The sequence below is a fragment of the Haliotis rufescens genome, unplaced genomic scaffold, assembly GCF_023055435.1.
Source record: "Haliotis rufescens isolate VD_foot unplaced genomic scaffold, xgHalRufe1.0.p SCAF_11, whole genome shotgun sequence".
Lineage (NCBI taxonomy): Eukaryota > Metazoa > Mollusca > Gastropoda > Lepetellida > Haliotidae > Haliotis > Haliotis rufescens.
In genome coordinates this window covers 841,923-858,589 of record NW_025963791.1, presented here as the reverse complement: position 1 = coordinate 858,589, position 16,667 = coordinate 841,923, and the positions used below count along the sequence as shown (strand labels likewise).

The 16,667-nt window shown below is 40.5% G+C and overlaps 2 protein-coding genes across 6 annotated transcripts in view; one reads left to right on the top strand and one right to left on the bottom strand.

Annotated features, from left to right (window-relative positions):
* The first annotated feature begins 2,220 nt into the window (after positions 1-2,220).
* Positions 2,221-16,667, top strand: part of LOC124144594 — a 15,680-nt gene continuing 1,233 nt past the window's right edge. The window contains exons 1-3 of one of the 5 annotated variants that reach the window (XM_048392108.1): positions 2,237-2,360; positions 2,615-2,688; positions 3,076-3,426. In XM_048392108.1, the coding sequence (XP_048248065.1) occupies positions 2,327-2,360; positions 2,615-2,688; positions 3,076-3,378 (411 nt within the window). In that variant the 5' untranslated portion in view covers positions 2,237-2,326 and the 3' untranslated portion in view covers positions 3,379-3,426. Of the gene's footprint in view, positions 2,361-2,614; positions 2,689-3,075; positions 3,427-12,673; positions 12,811-15,063; positions 15,138-16,667 lie in introns of those variants that run through there. The other 4 variants (XR_007219890.1, XR_007219892.1, XR_006862437.2 and 1 more) reach the window with 4 other exon arrangements.
* LOC124144592 (2-oxoglutarate and iron-dependent oxygenase domain-containing protein 3-like) lies at positions 6,609-15,093 on the bottom strand. Its single transcript, XM_046514083.2, has 9 exons — positions 14,752-15,093; positions 14,064-14,266; positions 12,708-12,783; positions 10,727-10,769; positions 9,490-9,554; positions 8,322-8,378; positions 7,933-8,086; positions 7,086-7,209; positions 6,609-6,794 (listed from the first exon to the last, which is right to left on the bottom strand). Exons 1-9 carry the CDS (start codon positions 14,811-14,813, stop codon positions 6,658-6,660), a joined length of 921 nt encoding a protein of 306 aa, XP_046370039.2. The 5' UTR covers positions 14,814-15,093; the 3' UTR covers positions 6,609-6,657.

Below are 16,667 nucleotides of genomic sequence, written 5' to 3'. Positions count from 1 at the left end.
TTATGGTCAGTCTCTATTTGGAAGTGTTTTCCAAGCACAGAATAATGGAACAGTTCTGTTTCCCAGGTAATCGCCAGAGCTCCTATTTCAATTTGTGCGTATCTTTGCTCTGTGTCACTTAGATACCTGGATGCCAAGATTACTACTTTCCATGATCCATCAGCTCAGTTTTGTCTGTATGAGGTTTTCATGTTGACAAGGGCTTTGACTTTATCCGGATCAGGTTGAACACCATTCTTACTGATGACATGTCCACCAAACTTCAGTTTAGTCTTGTTGAACTCGCACTTGTCCCTGTTGAGTGTGACATCATTATCTGCTAGACATTGGAGTACTCAAGCCATAGATGAGTATGTCGTCCACCAGGCAGATTACACCAGGAAGGTCTTTCAGGATTTGAGACATTGTTTGTTGAAATATCTTGGGTGCACTCGAGATTCCAAATGGCATCCTGGCATTTGAACCAATATCGGCCAAATGGAGTTATGTAAGTTGTTAACTTGGATGCTTTGTCTGACAACTTCAGCTGTTAAAAGCCTGAACTAGCATCTAAGTGAGTAAAGTACTACGCACCTTTAATCTGACTGGGAATGATGATCAACTGCAGGCACTGCGTAAATGTCTCTTCACACTATTGTTGAGCTGTGTCAGATCAACACAGATTCTCACTCCTGTCTTCCCCTCCGTAACGACGACAATACCTGAACACCAGTCAGTTGGATGTGTAACTGGTTCGATGACTTGCAGATCCTGCATTTTCTCAAGCACTTTCTTGACCTTTTTAAGGAGTGGTCTTGGTACACATCTTGGTGTGTTAAGAGAACAGGGTACAGCATTATCAGTTAGTTCTATGTCATGTTCACCCGGAATTTCACCCAGACCTTTGACAATGATGGAAAGTCTCTCTCCACATCAGTAATTGTGACGGAGTCTACAAACTTGATCAATTCAAAGGCTCTTATGGCTGGTCTCCCCAGTAGACTTCTGTCAAGGTTTCTCACAACATAAATGTCTTGTGATGTACCTTGCTGCCTTTGGTTAGCTTCGGAGTAAACACCCCTATGATGTCAAGTTTTATTTTAGCTGGGCCAAGTAATTTCTTCTTGGTCTTTTCAAGCTTGACATTACCAAGCTTCTTGAAACATGTATCAGATATGGCAGTGACAGCCGCACCACAATCGATCTTGAACTTCATCAAGGTACACGGAAATTTTATGGCCGCTACACGTTGGGCGCTAATGTAGCGGCCATAAACTTTCCGAGTACCGTGATGGGATTCGAACCACGGGCCTTCTGATAACAGGTCGGACGCCTTGTCCACATGACCAAAGAGGTTAACCCCATCAGCAAGCTGACAAGGTAAGGATATCATCTGTGGGATGACTCCACGCCCTGCTACATCACCATGTATGCGTCTGTTAAATACAGCTCTCTCATGTATCACATTATGAGAAATTACAAAGTGTCTCAGAAACTTTTAAATCACTGTTTGAAATGACTTCGTTTCTTCGTGCCCATTTTGGCCAAGATTATGGTTTTGTAAAGTCAAAGTGTTCAGGTGGGTTCACCCTGTATGTTGACTGTGGTAATAACTGAGGTAACTGTGGTTGCTTTCAGTTATTTGCCATTTTTATCACACCAGAAGAAAATGTCCAACACTTCACAAAAAGCACATGGACTTCCCATCATGTTATGTCTTCTCAATAAACCACAGTATATATATTTGAAGATAGTAGGTTAAATTTATTGTGCTGAGTGTTGAGTATACAGCCTCCACATGGGAAATGATCTAAGGGAGATCACTCTCGCATCTCGCATAACAGAGCTACTAATGTTTAGGCGGTAGAGCACCTAACCATAGTCATATACAATATTATAGATAACCCTACAAAAACCTCTCTCGTTTTCCAGCTTTCCAACTGAAAAATATAAAAACTCAAACTTCCTAACCTTGATTTTGTTTGGATTAGGAATGTGCAGATCTAGTATAATGGGTTATCTGTCATGAATGAAATCACTTGAGACATAAATAGATCCGGTTCGATTCCCAACATAGGTAAAATGTGTGAGGCCAATACGGCGGAAAACCAAACTCACTCGCCCCAAGAAGTAGACTCATAGCGCTCTACGCAGAGCGCACAAGATACCGGTTCATCATATATACCGGGTACCAGTTCATCAAAAAACGTTGTGATCTCGCGAGAACGTCTCCATGGTGACTTTTGTCTGTAAACGACGCCATTGTTGTTTTAGCATCACTGTTGCAAACTTCAAGTCTCCGCTCTTATTTTGCGATTTGTTACACACTTCACGCAAGGTCAGCACCATGTTCACGAGTGTGGCAAGCGTCTTTCATCAAGGTATCATATTTTAGTATTGTGGATTTAGTATTTGGTACGTCTTTTGATACATCTGGCTTTGGATCCGGAGGATTTATGCCCGTTGATCAAACGCGATTTCCTGGATAACTTCCTGCACGTAACAGGTTACTCTATTTTCATTTCAAGGCATAGGGTCAACTTTATTTTAACTGTCAATTTATTTTTCTGATTTGCCTTGAAAGTGAGGCAAACGGTTTATGCACCATTTGTTCATGCTTCATTTCTTTGGGCAGCTCGGGAAGAGTTGAGAAAATCTCGGCGACCTACCATTGCTGCCTCCCTCTCCGACCTTCCTGTTCCTCTCCCAGTAGGTCATGTAGGGCATTTTTGTGTGTTTGTGTAAAAGGGGGGTTATGCCTAAACATAGAACATGGGCTTATAGGGGAATCCTAACATCAGGAGTCACATATAGGCTCTTTGGAAACGTATAAAGATAAGTACTGTATATTTAGACATATAGTTTTCATGCCATTGACTGTTGTTCTAAAATCATGATAAAAACAAGTGCACGTAGATAACTTTGACATTAGTTTATGGAAATTCACAGGTTAAAAACCATTTGTTTATTCCAATTTGGTTGGAATCAACGGATTATGACTAACCCCCATACATTACCTTAACAATATTCTACACTTTTTGTCTGCTTTACTTATTCTGTAAACCATCTATACGCTCTTTCTCTTTCCTCTCTAAGCTCTCAACTGCTGAAGTTGATTCCCTGCCCATAACCCAGGCCCCTCTCCCCAACCCTGCCCGTCCGTCACTGTGTGGTTCCTCCATGAACTTGGAGCAAGACATCCCCGAGATAGACTTGGGAGATCCAACAGGACCATTTGCAGTACAGCACGTAAAGCCAGTGAAGCATGTAAAGCCAGACACATATGTCCTCATTGACATGAGCCACCTGGAAGAAATAACGCCACCACAGTCATTTGTGACAGCATGCTGCAGCTCCAGTGTATTCAGCTTCATCAAGAGATTGTTCACTCTGTACTAAATGGACATTTCATGTGACTCAAAACTAGTGGAACTTTTATAGCATTTAAGAACCTAAATATTTTCTGTAAAACTGTTCCAAAAGAACACAAGATGACTATTTCGACTATTTGAATAATGCAAAATTATATTATCTTATATGAATGAATATTTTCATGACCCTTATTGTCATTCCAGATTTTAATATTTTCATAAATGTTGTTTTCCGTTCTGGTGGTGTAAGTTTCCCTTGTAATTGCATGTTAGTTTATACCATGAAATGTTGGAATTATGTTCTACATTTAAACACAACTCTCTAGCATTATGTAACATTGAGAGAGGGTAAAGGGGGCGGGGTGTCTCATTAAAATCAGATGTTAGTTCTTGCTTCCGCTAAACAAAGCAGTAACCACAACTTAGATCTGATTTTTGTGAGATGTAGGGTGTGTGTTATTAGATTAAACAGATTCCTGAGATCCTTGGTGGAAATTAAATGGATATTCTTTTAGCATAACTCCAAATTCACATGGTAGGAATCATAGGTTGTGGAAAGCGAAATGTTATATATAACCACGAATTTCTGACATATTATGTCAGAAAAAAATTTCCAGCTCATCGATTCGGTTCTTCAGATGCAGAGAGACTTTGGGATTTGATTAACTGAAGGTAAACCGACACACAATGCTTGCTCATCATGTTAGTTTACAAAAGCTAATAGGCCCATAAACTTCAGCAATCAACCAAGACTGTCCACCCGATCTAGTTTATGGTCCATTACGACATGCAGTCAGTTAATGGTAACAGTTTGCTTATTGGGAATTATACAGCAATAAACCTACACTCACTTCTCGAGAGCCTTGACGCTTTTGCATACATAACTGTTTATCATCCAAAACTGGTTCCCACAGGAGATACCGCTTGGGCTATATGTACATTGTAGATATCGCTTTTATAATTTTAAATCACTGATCTTTTTGCGCGTATTTCGATTTAAGAATGATATAAGTTGCTAAATAAAATCACGCCCTCGTGTATTTTGACGTGTCTTTATCGGAGTTTTGTCCACTTTTATCAACTCGTGTTGATATATTTGATATCAAAAGACACTGAGATTCTCTATATATTCATAAATAAAGACCAGCTGAATAAATATTGTCAAACGTCACATAAGCAAATATGCTCTTATGGAGGTACAGAATACAAAGTGAAAAGCACTTTCACATGTTACTAGGATATATCACAAAATTCAGGTTGAATATGTTTACATAGTCAAACAGACCGTGTTAAAATGAAACTAATAAATGCATCGGCAGGTGTAGTGCCTTATTCCAATATGTCAGAGTAACAAACATTGTGGGCATTATTATATTGCCTGTCAAACCAGTAATATATTTCTTGTATGTTCAGCCTGTTCTTGTGAGGCGAGACAGATTAACGTCAAGTAAATGGATACAGCAAATTGCATCGTTTTGCCGTATTTACTGTTGTTAGTACAGATGATGAAACTAGCTATTACACATGCCCAGAATCGGTGGAGTGAACAGCTCATTTTGCGTACAGTTCTTATGTTGTTAATATTGGATAATAGAAAAGACATACGGTTTAATTATTTTAATCAGAACAGATAGCTGTGGCATTATCTCACATGTTATTCTAAGGGAACTAGTAATAAGTTATACGTGAACATGGTCAGAACAGATTAATTATTTATATATTCCTGCACTTTACCTTGTCATGTGCAACGTTTGTTCAAAATTAACAGCTAGACAAGAATAAAAAAAAACCCGTTTCTATATTGATATCCTTCCAGATTTATAATGCACATCACAAATAGGAAACAACGTTTATCGTATCGTGTAAATAGTAGAAATATCAGTGTCGAAGCATATATTCTCCATTTTATCAGCTTCTTGCCATCAAATCGACATGCACCGTTTCAGTTATTGAATACACGTTACTTGTTTCGATTCATGTCGTCTGGAATTAACGCGCTCTGGAAACTAGCGCAACGGAAATGAGCCCTGATAGGTAGACCTCGTAACTATGACATCACGTGATGATGCTGGTGAACACGTGCTTGAAATCTGCAAGGCTTTTAACCTGATTTGACATGTGTTTCTAAATTGTCTCAAACGACGAAGCTAACTTTAATAAGGGGACAATGTTCAGCGGCCTTTCCCAGGCTAGTGAGTGAGTTTGGTTTAACGCCAAGTCAGCAACTGGAATATCAACACTGATGCTGTTTTCAAGAAAAATTAAGATCTTTTACTGTTAACAAGAGTGCGTATTCTCTTTCTCATCGTTGTTGTGTTGAAGGCGTTTTAACGTTTTCTATTCAGTGCTGGTACGAAGCTCTTTCTGTTCAAACAAACCACGCTTGGACAAAATTGTTTTAGTAGCTAGTTTGTTGTTTAACGCAGCACTCAGCAATATTCCAGCTATATGGCGGCGATCTGTAAACAATCGAGTCTTGACCAGACAATCCAGAGAGGCGACTAACGGGATCGGGTGGTCAGGCTCGCTGACTTGGTTGATACATGTCATCGTATCCCATTTATTTGCTTGTTTGTTTAACGCCGCATTCAGCAATATTCCAGCTATATGACGCAATATGACATGCATCAACCAAGTCAGCGAGCCTGACCTCCCGATCCCGTTAGTAACCTCTTACGACATTCATAGTCGCCTTTTATGGCAACATGGGTTACTGAAGACCTATTCTACCCGGATCCATCCGTATCCCAATTGCGTGGATCGATGCTCATGATTTCCAGACTTGATTATTTACAGACGGCAGACATACAGCTGGAATATTGCTGAGTGCGGTGTTAAACAACAAACAAACCAACCAACCAACCTCACATTGTTCAAGCCACCCCACCACATTATTAGCCGATACTAACGCTTAGTCTCAGAAAATATATAATTATCACAGAAACAGCAACTACATTTAAATTGAAAAGGAGCAGCCCCTAAGAGATGAACCTGAGGAAAATCTAGACTTGCTTCTCTTAGAGGTATTTCTGTACAGTAAGGGCTGGTCACAAGGGTTTGTCATATGGTTCAGGGACTGTGAGACAGAATACTTGTACCCATGAGGGAAATCAAACACCTGGTTGTGAACATATGTAACACCCCCAGCACCCAAGGCACAGAGAAAATCTCACTGGGACCTGGTTTAAAGAGCCCACCCACACATAATCAATAATGTCCACTAGAAATCAGCTGGTCAGAGAGCAACTGAGCTTACACTGATAGAAGAATATGTTTTTATTGTGTCTTATTCACAAACATGGAAGGATTACCTCGACTCTGGGTCGGAAATAGCTTTGCTAGGATCACATGTAAATGACACAGTAATTGCATATCGTACTCCATCTGTCAAACGTTCTACAAAATGGACATTCTCCGAGCCTGAAGTGAAGAAAGACACACGCCCTGAAAAAAAATGGAACATGAATTCTGGTGAAAACATTCCCACTGACATGTTGAAAACATTCTTATTGATATATGAAAACATCTGCTTCAGCTCAGTCTATTTATGTTTTATGTGTCAGTGTACATTTCTATACCAGAACTGTCAGTTTAGAACAAAACGTTAATATGCAAAATCTTCATAAATTTTTCAAAATATGAAAAAAACTGTTTTCATTGCTTGAAAGGGTGAAACTTAATCAGTTTGTTGTGGCCTAATATTTATTCAGTCAATCCATTCACCGATATCCCTACCTAGTTTCGGTTCCACTGTTCTGTTGGCATCGGTGTCCACAAACACAAACCTGCCGCCATCAAAGTCCTGCTTGTAGGTAGCCAGATAGAGCAGGGAGGTGTAGTGGAAGGAGCCGTAAGTCTCCTGCATACACAAGTCACAAGGACGTTAGCACAAGCAATGTCTTCTTATTACTTGGTGTACAGATAAAACATTCAATAGAATGCCCCTAAAGAAGTGATCTCTCACACAGAGACTTGGGTCAATTCGCAATCCTAGTCATTTTGAATAAAGTCATTTAATGTTCCACTTTTTGTCTGCTACAGTAAAATATTACACTTATCACACACAGTCAATGTCTCAATGTGTCAGACAGTCATGACTCCATATTACAAAGTGGAGACCTAGGTTGAAATATGCATTAGACCATAGAACAGGTCCACCCAGACCCGTGGTTAGTCACGTGATTATATTTAATGGCAAAAATTATCTAGAACTCTATGGTTACACTATAAGGGATAAATGTTCACATTTCTTTCTGACTTTGCACACATTCCTTCTGACTTTATACGTTTGCATATTGATAAAACATCAGTCAACTTCAGTGTATGCATGACCAGATCGGTTTATACATATATCTAAATTTATTTTGACAGGAATAGGGTCAAACTATTCCCAATCGGACATGTTTTACCCATCTCTTGAGACCTACAGCGGGTATCTGGGTAGGGTCGGATAATAGGGGGATGGGTACCCGGGTAGTAAATTTGGACTCGTCCCAGCCCTAGAGTTGACCAATTGGTAAATGAAGTAGAATGTTAAGTGAGACTCCTAGACATCCTCCAGCTGGCCTCTTGTTAGACACACCTTGTCAACATGAGCATGCCAGTATTCATCGTGTATTGTCTTGGGCGTTGTCATGTTCATTCTAGAGAAGAAGGTTGGCTTTGTCAGATACAGTTTCCCTGGCGGCACCCCAAACTCTGCGGCAATGGCATCATGGATCTGGTCCTTGACTTTCCTGGAATGTTAACAATTTGGTATATTTACTTGTTTATCAATTGAAAATCTATGTTTTTAGAATTGTTGGTTTAATTAAGTGTTAGATGCTCAGAAATTGAACTCTTAAAACTCTTCCTTCTCATGCCTTGACTTGCCTCAAATACTAGATAACACCAGCAAATCCAAAACATCTTTCATCAGGAGATGTTAAGTGTAAAGTGTAAGAACTTTGTATCAACTCAAATTTTACTTACTTGTAAATCTTAAAATCTTTCTCTGTTAATAAGTCAATCTTTTCTGCTTTAAGTAATCTGTAAAAGACAAACAGATACCTCTTCAAATACAAGTATGTGAATTGTATTCAAAATGCTCCTATTGCCACAAGAAAATGTATAAACTATATATAAAATGTGAAAGTTTCCATGTAACTTCATTGCCACCTGGGTGCAATGTGAGAAGTCCGTTCTCTGCACTGAGACATGGCTGGAGTGCCACCACTATAGGCACACTTGAGACTATGGTCAGTGCAGACATACATTGATAAATGTGAACTGTTGTTTGCTGGACACCTATATAGGCAGGACACAAAATTCATAACAAAGAATTGCTTCCTATGGAAAGTTGGTAAATATTTTGTAGGATTAGGAAGCTCTCAAACTGTTTGACAGTATTTGTAGGTACAGTCTAAATGATGTGATGAAAACATATGTTACATATTGGGAAGTACAAACCTTACTAAGTAAATGTCATGCCAAATTATTTCTTACAAGACAGACACTGCAACCATACCCAGGATGTCAGGAAATAATTTTAAAATAAATAGTCATTTTGTAATATGTTTTCCAGATCCAGCATCCCTAACTTTCACCATTTCAAGTGGGTCCTGACACCCCAACCATGTGTATAGATCTGTGACCTGGTTTGTGAGGAATGTTGAACTCCTACATGAACAACCTGTATCTACTAGGGCTGGGACAGGCAACCTGGGTACTTGGGACCCATGGTTGGTCACGTGATATATTATTTATTGACAATACCCATAAAACTCCATGGTTACACAACAAGTGGCTAATGTTTGCATTGCTTACTGACTGTGCACACATACCTTCTGACTTTCATATGTTTGAGTAAAGATAAAGTTTCAGTCAGCTCCAGTGTATGCACGACAAAATCGGTTTACACTTATATATAAATAGTTTTTGCCAGGGTAAAACCATTCCCAATCAGAGATTTGGGGTAACCGGGTAGGGTCAGGTAATAGGGGGTCCGGGTCCCTGGGAAATACATTTGGAATCGTCCCAGCCGTTAGTAGAATCTACCACTCCTGTCCTGATACAGACAGTAAACCGACTGCTACAAGGGTCTGTAAAGTAAACACAATCTCACTAACATATTCATCAACAGCCAGCAGACTACTACTACCTGTATATATCAATGAATGCGTTATCCTTTGACAAAGCTCCAGTGTGTAGATCCAGGATAGAAGCCTGAGGATGTAGATGTAAGAGGTATTAATAACAACATCAGCAGCACTGGTTAACTGTCTAGACCATGGAATCTGATATCTATCAAAGACAGTAACTGTTTGGTGAACGTATCCTGTCCGTGGTCCCATACTCACATACAATCATGCAGTCTCAGAATGACTAATTGTACTGTGACTAATTAAGCTGGAGTCCCATCCTCTGTATCTCCAGGGTTCGCATTTCGGTGAACCTACACTTACCCATGCGTCCATGCCTGTCATTCCTGCAATCTCAAAATAATCGCCTTGATTTGCATGGGGTAATTTGATTTTCTACACTCTCTTAGTCTAAAGGACCAATCCGATTCTGAGTTACAAACCAGCTTCAATATTGGGTTGGCAATATCAAGAACATGGTGGGCAGTCCCACTGATAAAAATAGTTGCAAGTTAAGAAACATAAAAAAATATGTTGAAATGCAAAAGAAAGCCCTTAAAAATCATTTTGACGCAAAGGATGTCTTTACGTCCACCTCCTCTACCCATTTCCATTCTCCCTATCGTGATGTTTGATTGGTCAGTAGAATGTAAATGAAAACAGAGGGTGGGATCCACGAAAGTGGGTCCAGGGTTTAGTGTAGGTTTATCAAATGCGAGCCCTGGAGATATGGAGGAAGTTGTAGCCCATGTTAGTGCAGAAAAGTCACAATATAGAGTTATGTCTATTTGATCGATTGTCATCTCAAGCCATACCATAAACTGGATTGGGTGTTTAGGCTTGCTGACTTGGTTGATGCTTGTCATCACCGGATCATCGATTATTTACAGACTGCCGTCATATAGCTGGAATATTGCTGAGTGCAGCGTTAACAACAAACAAACAAACAAATCATACCATAAGGGTAAACAAAATAAACCCAAAGGCTATGAAATATACAGTATGTTGCCTTTATGTTTAAACATTGCATTAATAATTACTTGATGCCTTTATATACAGGCTGGGCAGAAAAGTTTGCCATGTTTGTCATGATGGCAGACTGAGCATCAGGTGGTTGTGTGTCATAGTCAGGCGACTTTTACTCATGCCAGTTGTTTTACTGGTTTGCCTGGCCAAGACTGTGCTTCACAGCCCATCCTGACCGTCTGTGATATTGCTGTGGCATAAAACAGCACCCACTCACTCACTCAGTCTTACCCCTCCGCTTGATCCACCCAGGGCGAGGCCCTTCTCAGCTACCCTGAAACAAGAGGTTACGATGCGGTAACAACACTTCCATTTTTCACTCAAGTGACTTCATAAATACAGAGTTTTGTAGTCACAGAGACTGGTGTCAGTCCTTGAGGGTCATGTCACCATCATAGTCCAGATTTGAAACATACTGTACAGACGGAGGGTCAGTTGTTCTTCCTTGGGTCAGTGAACCTGCCTCCCTGGCAATCTAAAGCACTACTGTATGAAATATGCCTGGAACATGGCAAGAAATACTGTTGCTGGATTTACCCAGACACTGTAGGCTGCTAGCTGCTTGCAGATGCTGGCCCCAGGGGATAGGCAGTGCACATGATTTCACCATGGTGATGTATGATTACTCAATATTTTGAGTCTGGTAATTTAACCCTGATTTATTAATAATAAATAGTAAAGTGTCTAATAAAACAAATGTTCCAACCTGGCACAGTGGCATTCAAGGACATAACCTGCCACAGTGGCATTCATGGACACGACCTGCCACAGTGGCATTCACGGACACGACCTGCCACAGTGGCATTCACGGACACGACCTGCCACAGTGGCATTCACGGACATCACCTGCCACAGTGGCATTCACGGACATCACCTGCCACAGTGGCATTCACGGACATCACCTGCCACAGTGGCATTCGGGGCGGTCGGGTAGCCTAGTGGTTAAAGCGTTAGCTCGTCACGCCCAAGACCCGGGTTCGATTCCCGACATGGGTACAATGTGTGAAGCCCATTTCTGGTGTCCCCCGCCATGATATTGCTGGAATATTGCTAAAAGCGGCGTAAAACCTCACTCACTCACAGTGGCATTCACGGACACGACCTGCCACAGTGGCATTCACGGACACGACCTGCCACAGTGGCATTCACGGACACGACCTGCCACAGTGGCATTCACGGACACGACCTGCCACAGTGGCATTTTCACGGACACGACCTGCCACAGTGGCATTTTCACGGACACGACCTGCCACAGTGGCATTCACGGACACGACCTGCCACAGTGGCATTCACGGACACGACCTGCCACAGTGGCATTTTCACGGACACGACCTGCCACAGTGGCATTCACGGACACGACCTGCCACAGTGGCATTCACGGACACGACCTGCCACAGTGGCATTCACGGACACGACCTGCCACAGTGGCATTCACGGACAGAACCTGCCACAGTGGCATTCACGGACACGACCTTGCACAGTGGAATTCACGGACACGACCTGGCACAGTGGCATTCACGGACACGACCTGCCACAGTGGCATTCACGGACACGACCTGCCACAGTGGCATTCACGGACATAACCTGCCACAGTGGCATTCACGGACATAACCTGCCACAGTGGCATTCACGGACATTACCTGCCACAGTGGCATTCATGGAGATAACCTGCCACAGTGGCATTCACGGACATGACCTGCCACAGTGGCATTCACGGACACGACCTGCCACAGTGGCATTTTCACGGACACGACCTTGCACATTGGCATTCACGGACACGACCTGGCACAGTGGCATTCACGGACAGAACCTGCCACAGTGGCATTCACGGACACGACCTTGCACAGTGGAATTCACGGACACGACCTGGCACAGTGGCATTCCCGGACACGTCCTGCCACAGTGGCATTCACGGACATAACCTGGCACAGTGGCATTCACGGACATAACCTGCCACAGTGGCATTCACGGACATAACCTGGCACAGTGGCATTCACGGATATAACCTGCCACAGTGGCATTCACGGATATAATCTGCCACAGTGGCATTCACGGACATAACCTGCCACAGTGGCATTCATGGAGATAACCTGCCACAGTGGCATCCATGGAGATAAACAACCTCCATAGGTCATAATGGCAGGTGTGGAATTATCACTTTTTGAGTGTCTTTTGCAGCATCTGAGTGGACACATCCAGCACTAGTGTTTACCTCAGCAAGTATTCAGCATCTTCCTGCCGCACCAGGTCATCCATCACCACTCTTCCACATCTCTTCGGCTTACAGTCTGAAACATACCAGCCATGGCAATCAGATACTGTACAATAATATCAAACATACTATTTAATCATTGAAAACCTATTACATGAAAGTCTGTCCAAAGACTTATGGATGCTTCCCTGATCAGAATCTGTAAAGAAGTGATGGGACCAGCCACATGGACCCATCAGCTGGTCAGGAGGCCTCTCTAACTGTGTTAGCCAATCATACAAGAGCTGGCCAACAAGATACCTGGTCAGAAAGGTGCTGCCACACCATTCTGTTGTATGTCTATAATACTGAAGTGTTTACAACATGGAGTGTGTTCCTCAACAGGTGGAACAGGAGATTTCAAATATTACTTGTCCTGCTGAAATATTACAGATAACAGGAAAGTAGGCAAATGATGAAGGAGTAAGAAAATACTCTGAAATATTGTGTTCCTCGTAATAAAGAATTTGGCATTCATAAATTCTCTCTGTTATGTGTATCACTTCGAAATGCCATTCAAAGACTTATATTTATGTAATAGCAATATTCCAGACATGATGGTGGTGCTTTCCAATATAATGCTCACACTTTGAACCCATGTGGGAAATGAACCCAGTCTGTGGTGTGATGAGTCAGTGCTTTAACCACTAGGCTACAACACCTTCCCCTCATAATAGTGGAATGCATTCTTAATATTCCTACCTCCAGTGACATCATCCTATTTTTCTCCAGTCGGGTTAAATCTCATAAACAGCGATGTTATAATTTCCCCAGGATTTTATATAATATCCCGGGGATATTTGCAATATAATATGTTATAATATCGCCAGGATTTTATATAAAATCCCGGGGATTTTATTAATACAGCTTGTGTTTATATTGTAACTTATGAATGTTTCTCGCCAGAAATTTATTTTGCATTTGAACAGAATGTAATAAAATGTAAAATCAGATTACAAACGTTTTCTTTATATTCCCGTGGATGAAACACGCAACCTTTGTATCTCCAGCCCAGGGAGTACCAGTAGGCTACAGAGGCGCTGATAAATCACAATGCTTTTAAGAATGTCTTTTTCAAGTAACTGTACGCCAGCAACATAGATTTTACGACCTATTCCTAAGGTTCATCATGTTCATAGAAAGTATGTTTGAAACTTCAAAATGTTGTTTTAAGTTTCTTTTTTTTGTTTATAAGTTAGATAAAACACTTACCCTCGGGTTTTTATAAGATTTAAAAACAAAACCTCTGACATGTCATATCCTACACATAACAAATACTGAGACACATTTGAATAAAAAAATATAGGCTTCAGTAACCTTGAAATTCTTCTTGTGAATAATCTTTAGAGCATGGAACATTATATACCGCCCGCTGTACATGGTCGGCCACCCGCACAAACACTGTGTCTGGGGCTGCCAACAAGAAGTAGTAGCCACACAGTGCAGCAGCCAGGGTGATGAGGAGGAGGAAGACTCCAGCTGAAGGACCTGGTGATGACTTGCTGTTGTCAGCTACACCTCTGTAACAACAGGTTCAATCCCAAGTCAAGTAATAAACAATTACAAAAGCTAAGCTAATATAACGGGCCCTAAAAAACAAATAAGTAGGGATGATATAATAATGAAAATATATTTTGATAAAAAATATACCTCAACAATTTTTCAACCACTAAACTTAGGCTAAGAATGAAATGGCTTTGAAATAAGGAATCTTCATAATGGCAGAATTCCTTGCTTAGGAATATTCTTTTCCTGAATAGAAATTGGATTCCAGAGTCGGTTCCCAGCAACCTATGTTGGTCACAAGAGGCAACTTTGTAGGTCAGACTTGGTGGCTTGATTGATGGCATGTCATATTGTACCACAATGCCATGAATAGTTGTTCATAACATCAACCACTGGATTGTCTAGTCCAGACACAATTATTTACAGACCTGTGCACGCACACACACACTTTTCCTGACTATTAATTAATATTGTAAATTACTAGAAGGTTTGCACCTACCCTTTGCTTTCTTGTGATTTGTTCTTTACACCAGGACGTTTTCGTGTGGTCTTTTCTCCCATGCTGAATAGTGAGTAATTCTACCACATGTAAGGTGTTCAAACAGTATGCATGAGTAACGGTTTCAGTTCGGTGCAATACCCGATTTACTCATCAGAAAGTTGATCATCCACTCCATGCGTTTGTCACGAAAACATTTACATCGTAACTTAGTATGCCCTTTGTTCATCACAGAGACGCTTACAACATTTTGACCTCATTCAGTTCAGTTGAATGCATGCAGATTCACACGTGTTACTTGTTGATTTGCAGTGCTGGAGATAAACAAGGGAAAACCCCAACAAGAGCAGATAACTCTAATGACTTAGCTACCGGTAAGCTTTCAGGTGGGGAATTCTACTTCTAAATTAGAGTTCGATCAATGTCGACTCTTTTGACTATTACTATATTAATGTTTATTCTTTTAAGGATACCATTGATATATTTCATTCATGTGTAATTGTCCTCTCTGGACAGCAAGATACATTAAATGAAACTCTAACCCATACATTTGTGAAATAAGGTGGTTTTATTGTGACGCTGCTACATCCATGGACTCCAAATATAAAGTGCCTGTGTTGCTTTCTAAAGAGCTGACAATGTAGTTTGGCTGCAGACTAATCCACTGACCATGGTGATAACTGTGTTGTGCAATGAACATGCTCTATAGCAGGGATACAGTTCAACACTAATATGTGCAAACATTAATATTTACATAAGGTAATTCATTCAACAGTGTATGGCTTTGTCAGAGTGAGTGTGCCACATGGATTGACACTGCTGTTTGCAATATTCCAGCTATATTATGTTGGGGGATGCAACGTTTTGAAGATTTGTAGATCTTGAGTAATAATAATCTTTGATATTTAAGACACAAAATGGCAACTTACTAATTATAAAGTGTAAGGTCTTGTGAACACAATCCTCAAATAAACCTGTTTATCAGTAATGTCAAATTATGAGAGCCCTCTTCAGTGGTGTATGAGTTATTAAATCACTGAAATGTAAGTGAAATAACAGGTTCATGTCTCAATGCAAGCACAGAGAATATTCAAAGGGCATTACATCAGTTGACTGGACACTATTAAAGTGGTGCACAGGCTATTCTTAATAATTCAGTGTATTACCAGGTATGCTAAATACAAAATCTTGCCCAAATGCCTTTTGATATTTAAATATATCAACACATGTTCATTGATGTAGTAAAGGAGTATAATTTGTTTCCCACTTTCATTAAAAAGAGTTGATATATTAGTGAGTGAGTGAGGTTTCATTTATTATTCAATATTACTGTCAATCAATAAAAAAATAATGTATTAGATTGATGGCAATGTCAACATTTCAGACCATCTTGAAATAATGAAGATGCATCACCTTTTGCGGCAGTTTGGGGGGCAGCATAGCTTTTTCTTTGTAACTGTATAATATCTATGAGAAAACAATACCTAAAGATATTTTATGTGTGTTTAAAACTAAAAAATTGCAAAGTTGAATGAAAAGCCTGTATTTTGCTGGAAATGGTAAACTGGTCAAGAGTATATTCTGTTGAGCAGTACTGCCAGTCTGTAGACGTGATAATGTTCCCGTTTGTCACAGTTCAAAAGTGACATCCCAATTGAAAGAAAATATATACTGAAGCAAAAGGTAGTAAAAAATAGAATCACTTATCAGATTTAAACATTTAAGCTTCCCACGGACGTTTTTTCCCAAAGAGATATAGTTTGATCACACTCAAGAGATATCTCCCATATGAGTCAGAATGGAACAATAAACACCCTTTACTCTTATCAGTGCTTCATTTGAGATTGATTTGAATAACAAAATGCTAAAACAGGGGGGGTGTCCGGACCCCCTCTTTTGAAAACCAAATGTAGTAT

Excerpts from the sequence above, each read along its gene's own strand:
- LOC124144592 (XM_046514083.2), bottom strand. The coding sequence starts at position 14,813 with ATGGGAGAAAAGACCACACGAAAACGTCCTGGTGTAAAGAACAAATCA. Across the intron at positions 12,784-14,063 it reads TTCACAAGAAGAATTTCAAG|ACTGTAAGCCGAAGAGATGT; the intron begins GTTACTGAAGCC and ends GGTATGTTTCAG. Across the intron at positions 8,379-9,489 it reads GCATTCATTGATATATACAG|ATTACTTAAAGCAGAAAAGA; the intron begins GTAGTAGTAGTC and ends TGTCTTTTACAG.